At 38.7% G+C, this 11,376-nt stretch overlaps 3 protein-coding genes across 3 annotated transcripts in view; 1 reads left to right on the plus strand and 2 right to left on the minus strand.

Annotated features, from left to right (window-relative positions):
- Nucleotides 1-1,353: 1,353 nt before the first annotated feature.
- LOC145488227 (small ribosomal subunit protein uS15) lies at nucleotides 1,354-3,792 on the minus strand. The gene is made up of 7 exons (XM_081467047.1): nucleotides 3,687-3,792; nucleotides 3,461-3,509; nucleotides 2,796-2,874; nucleotides 2,619-2,702; nucleotides 2,215-2,300; nucleotides 1,844-1,944; nucleotides 1,354-1,484 (listed from the first exon to the last, which is right to left on the minus strand). The coding sequence occupies exons 1-7, from the start codon at nucleotides 3,707-3,709 to the stop codon at nucleotides 1,451-1,453; spliced, it is 456 nt and encodes a 151-aa protein (XP_081323173.1). The 5' UTR covers nucleotides 3,710-3,792; the 3' UTR covers nucleotides 1,354-1,450.
- Nucleotides 3,793-6,737: 2,945 nt separating this feature from the next.
- On the minus strand, nucleotides 6,738-10,165 carry LOC145488228 (uncharacterized). Its single transcript, XM_081467049.1, has one exon. It carries the CDS (start codon nucleotides 10,058-10,060, stop codon nucleotides 7,274-7,276), a length of 2,787 nt encoding a protein of 928 aa, XP_081323175.1. The 5' UTR covers nucleotides 10,061-10,165; the 3' UTR covers nucleotides 6,738-7,273.
- The window catches only part of LOC145488229 (proteasome subunit alpha type-2), a 6,028-nt gene continuing 4,796 nt past the window's right edge, over nucleotides 10,145-11,376 (plus strand). The window contains exon 1 of the mRNA XM_081467050.1: nucleotides 10,145-10,282. Coding sequence (XP_081323176.1) covers nucleotides 10,245-10,282 — 38 coding nt within the window. The 5' untranslated portion in view covers nucleotides 10,145-10,244. The remainder of the gene's footprint in view (nucleotides 10,283-11,376) is intronic.

Raw genomic sequence — 11,376 nt, forward strand, 5'->3', positions numbered from 1 at the left:
GTATCATATCTGACAATCATGTTACCATGATGTTACTTAAACAAAGATTAGTAAAACTCCAAATAGAGGACTAATAGGTAATTTTTCATCAACATTATGCAGAAAGGAAAATATAGCACAGATTCAATATAACTTTTGCAAAACTTATTTTAAGTAGTTCTATTCTTTAACATAGCACTTCCCTTGTGTTGTAATCTCTTTGATCCTGAAAGCCTTTGTGCTCTAATCTTTTAAATGTAAATGAAAAGTCTGCAGTAATATAATCCAACAACACAGTAAAATACTGGTTCAAGCCTTGAATAAGTAGAAGTTGTCTTTTATTGGTGAAAAGGGAGGGGCATAGAGTGAATGAAACCGGATTGCCATGGATCCAGAGTTTTAATTTGGTGTTTAAAACTTAATCAACAGCCAGGTTCTCGCTGGCTGTCAAAAGACAAGTATAATGTAGCTGCCAGCTTTGGCATGAAAAAAGGAAGACCTTTTGACAGTTGCACTCTTCTGTAACCACCTGATCAAAAACTCACTGAGAACACTGGGTCTTGTTTGTTAGTGGAAATTAGAGCCTGTTACAAGATGATGTATAAACTTGAGCTGGTTCAACTGTAACATCAGAGCTGTCTACAAATACAATAAAACTGCATATCCACATTTGATTTGTGTTTGCTCACAAATTCATAGCAGTGGGAATGTTTAAAACCTAAATGAGACCTCCCTCCTTCCCTGCACAACAGTAATTTTGTAATGCAACTCAGTAGTCTGACGGCAAGAAGCGATAACATGACTTTTGAAAAGGTCTGTATAATAGCCTTAGGTGACAGTTATTGCCTCTCAATACAACATTGGACATTTTGTGATATGCCCATAGCAATGCAGTACATGTATTAATTTGAACAGATACAGTAATTATCACGTCCCTTTTGGCTGAACAACGACAAACAGACGGTCTCTGATTAAAATCTTCTAGTTGTCCCTAATAGCTTTATGCATTATTATAAGTACTGTCAGTGAAATTAAAGTTTTTCAAACCCTTGATTTTTCAGATCTCCTGATCATTCAAAGCACTATTTCACTCTCTCTCCAAAAAAAGTTAGGAGAACTTCACCTTCAATGTTTTGAACCTCCTGATTTCCAACAATTTCTGTTACTCTAGGTGGTTCAAAACATCAGGATATTTCCGCGGGTTTGGGCCAGGCACCGGGCAAATATTATTGACTGGCTGTTACGGCGATTATTCCCACCTTGTTTGACCATCTGGCGAGAAGTTTTTTCTTACAAAGAAGTTCAGGTAAAAAAGTTCTGCCCGCCTGTGAAAACCAAATGCTCTCCTGCTCAAAATGTTGACAGAATTCCTGATTTTAATGTGCAGTATGTAACAACAAAATTAACAGATATCAATAGCACAGTGAACTCTAAAGGACCATTTTATTTCATTACTGTTTACAATCTTTCTTTATGCAACCAATGCAGAGGCAGTTGATGACTCACTGAAACGAAAGTTAACATACAATCAGTCACAAATTTGAACACCATGTCTTTGCGGCAGAAATTACTTTACCAGCTACTCCAACTAACATTACCACCTATTTTCATAACTTTTTGTAACATGTACATGTAGATGTGAAAATCCTGTTTTATTACTTAGGCTGTGCTACGTGCAAATTGTTTTTCTTTCAAAAGTTTCTTTCAAAGGAGATCCCCCAATGGAATTCGATGGAAGTGGCTCCAGTGAAGAAAGTCACCTTCATCATGTTTGTAATCAGTGAGACCACCTTGTTTGCATTTTGTATACTAAGAACCTTCTTGAAACAAGTCATTAAAGACAAAACAAGAGATAAAGTCTTACTATTTCCAGTTTGGAGGCAAAACCCTCTTGGTCTTGTAATAACGAGCCAAGCGATGGATCCGGCTCTCGATAAGGATGAGCCTGAATTTAGAATCCTTATCCTGTGAAGTAAGATTTATAGGTAGATATAAATTAAGGGACTGACTCTTTCTAGAGAGGACCTCTGATCGTTTTCACCATTTATTCAGTTGTAAAATACTAAACATGATTCTAAACAAACATCAAGTATTTAAAGTAGACTAAATTTCTAAGGACTAACACAACTGTAATTAAGCAATTTAGTGATTTTGTCCAAAATTATACTACATAGAGGTATTAGTTTTATTTTATGGCCAGTTCCCCAATTTTGGAGGAGATAGTTGAATCCTTACCTTGCGGTGCTTTTCAAGATGCTTGCGGACAGCAACAGCTTTTTTGATGAGGAAATATAGATCCTCAGGAAGGGTTCCTGCCAGTCCTAACACATGGAAAGATAATTTTTAAGATATTCAAAACAATACATAATGACTAGGATGAAAACTGCATGCCAGCTTTCAGTATAAGGGGTACTTAGATGGGAGTAACAACAAAACAGCGTGCCATAACAGTTGTATGAAGAATGACACTGTTACCTCAAAAAGTACCCAAGCATTGGCTCCTGTTACTTGCCAAAGAACAAAACACAATAACCTCCGCCAGGATTTAAACCCAGAAGGCTTGGTCCACAGTCCTACCATTAGGCAACTAACCCAACAGGCAATCCATTAATGCTATGTTATACAACAAAAGTTTATACCTTTAGCCTTAAGGATCCTAAGAATCTTGTTTCCTGTGATGTAGCGTACTTGTGCCACACCATGTGAGTCACGCAAGATAACACCTATTTGAACAACAGATCACCAAGTCAAGTTCAGTCCTCAATCCCGCCCTTTGATTTCTTGCATAAAAATAACATAACTTATGTTGTACTGACCTATCTGAGAAGGTGTCAAACCCTTCTTGGCTAGCTTGTATATTTGTTCCTTGACATCATCTGCCGTCAACTTGAGCCACTGGAACAAAAACAAGGCAAAAATACATATAAAATCAACACAACTGATACAGGTAAAGATAGTTCCTTCCAAATTTTCCACCTTTAACCTTGTCGTCATCTTACTTACTCAATACTCTCCCTTCCCCTCCTCACAAACTTTTAAACATCCCCCATCGGACCCTCACTAACCACAACAAAAAGACTTTTATTTGTTCCTTCCATTGTTCACATCTCAACACCAGATGAAAACAATTATTCCCCCTTATCTTGAGACTAGTGACAGTACAAATCCCATCCTCTATTTTGATCCTGTCCAAAGAATCAAACGTATCCAAGTAGGCAAACCTGTTGCAGGTCAAAAGCCATCCATAGCTAAGAGTACAGAAACCGAATTGAACTTTCTCACCATTCTCAGAAAACGACATACCACATAACGTCTTATACCACACCGAGAGAACTGAACGCATACATGTAAACCCGGACTCGAAACTTTAGGCTCAAACTAACACGCTTGGACTCTTCAATTACAAACATCAGTGTGTATTTTGCTCTTTTTGAGAAGGAAACAAATTCAACAATATGCACACGAAATATTCATTTCTTACCGTTGGAACGCTTCGGCGGTATGGCAAAGCTGAACCAGAAATACCTTTCCTTTGGGAGAGATCGTAATTTTTTTAAGTTAATTTAAGTAGAGCAAAAAGACTTCGAGTTAAAAATTCTCACAATCTAATCGAGTTTCTAATGGCCACTGATTGGAGAAACGGGTTTATTTTACGTTACAACGTTGGCTCAACTACTCTGCTGACTCTGTTCGCTAAGCATCCTTACCCTGGTGCGTGCAATCGACCCATTTTGGCAGTTTTTTTGTAGCAGTTCCTTGGCTACAACTGATTCCAAGATGGCCGCAGAAAAAAGAGAACGACCTCACGTGTCGGCAAAGTGTTACTTCCCAGGATTCCAATGGGGAAAGGGTACTAGTTTCCAGTCTCCACGCAAAACGCATGGAATATGTTTGTCGCAAATTATATTGGCATTAGCGCAATTTCAGGTTAAACAAATCGTTTTTATTCAAAGCATTATTAACCGCGCGGCCATGGGCCGAGCGCGGTTCTAGGTTTACCCGTGGTTTATTAACCGCGCGGCCATGGGCCGAGCGCGGTTCATGTTCTACCCTTGGTTTATTTTTTTTAATTTTTTTTTTGTCGGAGACCAGACGTAGATCTCCACTCGGCCAACTTTGAATTACGCAATCGGTAATGTTTACTCGCCAAACCTTGTTTCTTCAGGGTCAACAGAAATCTCAGATTACAAAATCACGCCGAACCTACACGTTGCAAAAAAATCTCTTCAAAACCCTGACATCGAAGCGATATATCACTTTAGCGTTAATAGCTACCTCATATCGGCAGTATTAAAATCTATTCGTTAACAATCCAGCTTCATCATATTAAAATTTCAACGAAATCGAACAAAACCAGAACTAAATATTATTAGATTTTTTTTGTAACCTAGCTTCATTACGTGAGTCGACAAAGGAAACGACGGTCGCCCATAGCCACCGAAACACATTAACATAACCAGTGAACCTACGTTTCGGTCAAAAAAATCCAGGATTATTGCCTGAAAGCTGAAAATTCAAGAGGAACATCTTTTTCGAACTTTTCTCAAGTTATTTAGACGAAAAAAAGACCTCGGCGGACTCCAAAAGAGAACGAAACAAAAAACAGAACGAGACAGTGAGAAGAGCCGATAATTTATTCACCGCGTGGCCTTCGTTACGTTCACGTTAAAATAACCTTACTTCTGGATAATTTCAGCCTTACAAGTCAGCAACTGGTCCCAAATTACTTTCTGTATCCTTACAAATGTCCTGACTTCCATCTCCGAAAGATCTGGCCGCAATTTTTTAGCAAATTAACATTTCGCCGACAGCAATCACCATTACGGTGGCTTGCAACTAATTCGCTAACTTTACAAAACCCTCCCGAGGGGGGGATATGACGAAAAGAGCTGAAAAATGATGACCGGAAATAGAGTAATTTTCTCAGCTTCCAGTGTGCCAAATTTGCTGGAAATAGGTTCAAAACCGATATTTTTTTTTTCGTTTTTTTTTCTTCGGGTCACTCATGCTACCAAAACAGTTAACTTTTAAAAGCGCGGTTGTAAGATCTTAAAGATCTTCTTGTTATTTTTTTTTTTGTCGGTGACCAGACGCAGACCTCCGCTCGGCCAAAATTTGAGTCACGCAACATGTGATTTTTTTCCGCCGGAAGCTGTTAAAACATAAATACACGGACAATTTTACCGATATTGTTTTCTTTTTTGTGGGTAAAATATATTTTCTTTTCGTTTTATCAAAGCGTTGGATTTAAAGGGAATAATAAATACGGTGAAAAAAGGTATTACGTCAGCCATGGAATGCGCTGACGTTGCAGCTTTCACTTTCGCTACGTGACAAATACGATCGTGTTTACTTTGCAAGTTTATTTCGGCAGAAGCGACGGTCATTAATTTATTTGTAATTTTGTGAGTATTTCTTGTGGTTTTACGCAAATGAAGTAAATCCTTTGACTGTTTCATCACAGCCAGTTCATAGATCGGAGGAAAATTAAATATTTGCAAGCCAAGCAAAGAACGTGTCAGAACGTGCAAAGATTACGTCATTGGTAGGGAAATAACCACCGTACTAAAGATAGCCGTAGATAACGCAATTCTTGAATTATGTGACTCGTGTGACTTCTTTGCTAACCCTTAACTCAAGGGAAAAAACAATTAAATTTAATCGTGACTTTAAAGAAAGAAAGCGGTTTGTAATAGTGTTCGTATCTTCATGCCCATACATATCCCGAAGAAAGTTCCAGATTAAGACTACTACGTCATCGGAGATGTCACAACGGCTACGACTGATAGCGCGATAATAGAGTTTGTGTTGATCAAGTGCTGTGATGTCTACAGTAATCAATGAATCATCAAAGATTGCTTTGGAATATGCACTGCGTTGCGACTGTAGTGCTAAGAAAACAGTTAAATTTTAAACGCGCGGTTATAAGATCTAACAGATCTTCTTGTTGATCTAGTTTTGTTTCCAACGTTTGCATTTTCATGAGCTGAATAATTACCTGAAGATATTTTGAAACACAATGAAAATTTTCCCTCTAAACACAGAATCAAGGGCACCAAAAAGCGTTTTGAACAAAAATATACACAAGATGTAAGGTTCTGCTGTTTCCCAGGGAAATATTAGGCAACTGAAAACAATTACCCCACTAGAAGCGTGAAAGTTTTACTATGAACGAACCAGACCCCTGGTAATTGAACTTAACCCTGAAAAATACAGTTTGCACAATTATGGGGATGGATACATTGCTTTTAGTTAATAAATTAAGCAGGATAAAATCTAAGCTTCTGACTTGTAGGGTCATGTAAAAGCAAAGAAATAATCAAAACTGAAAACCTGAAATTTGAAATTTGGTGAGCACTAGCTAAGGGCACTAAATCATTTATAAATAAAAAAAATTAGTTAAAATAAGTATTTAACAATAACTGCAGAAATTCTCGAAAGCTCATTGGCTAATTTTCATTGTCAATAAGCGGACAGACACATGAATTTATAACTTATGTGATGCGGCAATGAGTGAGATTGGGCAATTTGACAATTTGTTATCGTAAAAAACAAATTGACGTCAGTTTTTTTTAAGCGTCTGTCCTGTTTTTGACAATGAATTTTGTCATAATAGTCGAATACCACTCGGCTATCGCATTGTGGATCCACAGCTACTTTTACATGTTATGACCAAATTCATGACCAATAACAGGACAGACACATGAAAAACTGATGTCAATTTGTTAAATTTAGTCTAAATATAAAGACAAAGTAAGTTTTATTTATTGCCATTTATTATATCTAGCCCAAAATCACAACTTACATATTAACTTCTCTGAAGATTGGCTTGGACCAATAACATCTACAAATAAAAAGATAAATGCACTCTTTCCTTTCATTCATATTCATTAGTACTGCACAATTTTATCTTTCTTACACGCAAATTCTTCAAATACACTTTAATTGATCAAAAAGGCAACAATCTACGACGGGAATATGTGGCTATACAGTATTTAAAAAACTTGCAACATTTTCAAATATAATGCACAGAGTGGCTCACAACACTACTATAATATTATTTCATTCTGACCAGTACAGTCACTATTTCTCCTTATAACATCACTGCAGAAGTGAAAAATCCACATAGAAACGTTCTGTTTTATTTTGTTTCACAGTTGACAACCCAGAAGTAAGTTCAGGTGGTTTTCAAGCTTTTGAATCAAAGTCAACAACAATTGAAAGTGATAAGAAACAAATTCAGTTTCTTAGTCAAATTTGTTGAAGGCTACCACTGGTTCAACTAACATATTTCTCAGTCACACTCAGAGTGCAGCGCCTGTTTCTGAGTCCATTGTCCACTGAATTGCCTGCATCTCCTAATATGACTGGTACACTGAGGACCTTTAAGTAATCTGGTACAAAATGGACACCGAACATGCCCCACTTCTTTGATATGCATCATCAGTTTCTCAGCACTTTTGCACCTCTTTCCACATGCTTGACAGTGAAACATGCTATCATCATCAGCTTGATCTAGTGGAGTAACAGGATTGACCTCTGGGCAAAACCTCCTGTGCATCTTGGAAATTTTGTCCTGAAAAAACATACCACACTTGCACTGTGCGTGAATTTTGATGTGATTAGAAAGGGCATCCTGGCTCTTTAACTTTTTCTTACACACATGGCACTTGACAATCTTACCAGACTTCTCCTCAGCTTCATCATCAACAAGTTGTGTTTCATTAATGTGTGTCTGGTGTTGCTCTTTCACCAATTTTATGTGCTGGTAAATTTTGAACGCAACCCAGGCATCTAATGCAGCATAATGAATTTGCCTCCTTTTCAGAGGATACTTTCCCCAGTTTTTCCTGGCAACAGACTTTGGTGACTTCTCCAGTTTAATTCCAAGGAAGTGCTCAGCGAGAGCTTTGAAGCCCAGTTTTGGTGGTGCACTAGTACCCATAGACTTTGCCATTTCCTGTGTATTGACTATTCCCTTGCAAGTCAATCCTGTATCACGTTGCAGCTTTGTAACGTCCTGCGAAATTGCATTTCCAACTTTCAAGATCTTCTTGTCATTCAAGATGGATCTCAGCAGCTGTGGTGGCGACTTCATGCCGCAAAGATGCAGCACCAAGCAAGAGCTTTCCACTCCTAACACTACAACAGCGGTCTTCTTTTCCATTCCTTTCTTGATGCTTACAAACTCGGGTTTAAATTTAACATCAAGACCGACTGCCTGGGCTGAACTGTCAATGATATTGTTCTTTAACCATGTTTCAGCTTCAACTGGATCTGCTGTATACACTGTCTCAACACCTTCAGCTGGGTATGGCAAAGTGTGAATCACTGCTGACTTCTCCTCGGCTTCATCATCAAAGAGTTTTGTTTCATTAGTGTGTGCCTGGCCTTGCCCAATTTCCAGTTTCATGCGCTGGTAAATTTTGAGCCCAATCCAAGCATCTAATGCAGCATAATGAATTTGTCTGATTGTCAGAGGATAGTTCTCCCAGTTGCTCCTGGAGACAGACTTTGGTTTCTCCAGGTTAACTCCAAGGAAGTGCCAAGCAAGAGCTTTGAGGCCCAGTTTCTGTGGTGCATTAGTACCCATAGACTTAGCCATTTTCTGTGTATCTACCATTCCCAGGCAAATCAATCCTGTGTCCCGTTTCAGCTTCACAACATCCTGCAAAATCCCACTTCCAACTTTCAAAATCTTCTTGTCATTCAAGACAGATCTCAGCAGCTGTGGTGGCGACTTCATGTTGTAAAGATGCAGCACCAAGCAAGAGCTTTCCACTCCTAGCTGTAAGACAGCAGTCTTGTTTTCCACACCTCCTTTCTTCTTGCTTACATACTGGGGTTTCCATTCAATATCAAAACCAACTGCCTGGGCAGAACAGTCAATGATATTGTTTCTTAGCCACGCTTCAGCTTCAACTGGATCTACTGTGTACACCACCTCGACACCTTCAGCGGGGTATGGCAAAGTGTGAATTAATGTCTTATTTGATGCTGAATTCGGCTTATTTCCACCAAAATCCTGCTTGGTAGAATGGTTCACATCTCGGCCATGATTCGGTGTATTACAAGCCAATGTCTGATTGGCCTCAGAATCCCGCCTGTTTCTCTTGGAGTCCAACTCTGTAGACTCCTGAGAATCTTTCATAACACTTGCCACGTGATGACTCAATGTTTGTTCAAACTCATGATTAGCCCAGTTGTTTTCCATAAAACTCTGCTCCGAGGTACAACTTGCATCACCAATACCATTTGGTTCATTATGACCTAACGTCTGATTTGCTGCAGAATCATGTTTGCTTCTCTTAAAATTCGGATTTGTAGCAACGGCATTTCGTATGTTGGCAACTAACATTTGAACTGACAGAGAATTGCTTAATACATTAAATTTTCTCTTTAAACCCTGTTTTGTATCACAACGTGTATCTTCACGGTCATTTGGCAGGCTTTGTGACACGGTTTGATCAGGCAGTTGATAAGCTGTAGTGTTTATCCCATAACTCTGTCCTGTATCTTCACTCGAGTGAAGAACCCCATAGCTTTCGACGGTTGGTTCTGGGTAATTCCAAGGAGCTTCAGTCTTGATATAGTGGTCTGCTCGTCTTGAAAGCGTTTGTCGCGTTTCATTTTGTTCTCGGTATCCATCGCCAGTTGTGTCAATCCAAAAACCTTCGTTTGCAGCCCAACTCTGAGAGGCATTCATTCCCGGCAATGAAGGAGTCATCTGTGAAAGTGAATACGTTGATTCGTTCCTTTTTGGACTACTGGGTTCTTCCTTGATGGGAAAACGTAAAAATACTTCTGTTGTTCCAGCAACGCCTGCCGCTTTGGCCTTGTGAATGCGATCGTTGATATATTCAGCTTTGCGACGTAACAGATAGTCCCATCCTCTCTCACCACTAGCTGATGATGACGAAGATAAAGGCGACATCGATGAATGCATATGATATTTTGTGTCCTGGCCCACAGCTTGGCTTGTTGAATACCGGCTTGTTTCTTGCTTACTGCCACTTGATCTAGTTCGAGTATTGTACCGATTTAGCCTACACCAAGTTCGATTGCGATTACGATTGCTCATTTTAACGAAATCAAAGGAAAATTCACTCAAAAGCGAAAAGGGATAGGGACGCGACGAAAACGGTGCGATCAATGTCGTGTGAGTGACTGAAGGAGGAACCAAGCCTTGGCGCCAAGCTTGTAGTAATGGGAACTAAACGCTGAGTCAGCGCGCCGCGGTGTATTGTGGTTAACCTTGTTCCAAAATGACGGAAAGATACAGCTTTAGTTTAACAACTTTCAGGTACATTTTATTCAATTTTATCCGTTTTGTTTTGCTTCAGTTGTTGATATAACCTACAGCAGTGTAATTCAGGTAGTTTTCTTTCGAGCTGAATGATGACTGTGCGCGAAAATATCAAATCGAACGTCAAACCTTTGATGGACCGACCAGACATTTCCACACTAGTACAGAAATCTATGAATTGTCTTCTAGCGTTATTGCTACTGCTTCCATGTGCCTTGAGGCAGTAAAACCTCATCTTCTTATAGAAGCAATTATGATGCCGTAAAAAAGTTTATTTTCTATCGATTTTTTTTGACAATTTAAAGTTAATCTTTTGTTATCAACAGCCCTAAAACCCTTACCACACGTGCAGTGTCTAAATATGAGCGTAATTAGATGAGAATTTAGCTATTAGTTAAAGTTGTTGACAAAGATAGCTGCTTCTATAGCCTTGAACAGTTATATACAGTTAGAAGTGCTCAGAAATGGATCATTTAAACTGCATTCCTGTTTTTGTTCCCCCTTTGAGGTTGCCAATTAGTGACATATTAGAAGGAAAAAAGGCTGCACCAAACCCTGTACATAAGGTTGGGAAAAGAGGAGGTATATATGCCTCCTGTATGAATTTGGTGGCCTTTTTAAAAGGTTACAATAGGGAATGGTTCGGATGTTGCTGTTCAATTTTGTTATCTCTCGATAGTAACAAATGCACAGAGCAGTAGTTTGTCAGGCATTTTTGTAAAACAGTTAGATTGTTCTGTTAGGGTCACTTCTTGACTGAAAAAGACCTTTTGACTGCCAATAAGTTCTCAAGTGTCAAAAATTTCTCAAAAGCAGGAAATTTCTCAAGTGATTTACCGTTACTTCATTTGTAAAAATGTGGGAATTTGCTAACATATGGAGAGCAGGACTTTCTCTGAGCAGGAAGGTGCTTAAAACTTTATTTCTCTGTGTACTTGTGTAAGTACACCAAGCAGAGGTTTCTAAGGTATTTCAGTGAGGTAGCTAGTTAGGAAATGTTTTTCTCGATATATAAATGATGTGATTAAATCAAGTGTGCAAAGCAGGAGTTTCTTAAAGGAGTTTTATTTACAATATAGTTTGTTCTCAAC

Source organism: Orbicella franksi, chromosome 5 (genome assembly GCF_964199315.1).
Source record: "Orbicella franksi chromosome 5, jaOrbFran1.1, whole genome shotgun sequence".
In the NCBI taxonomy this organism is placed as follows: domain Eukaryota; kingdom Metazoa; phylum Cnidaria; class Anthozoa; order Scleractinia; family Merulinidae; genus Orbicella; species Orbicella franksi.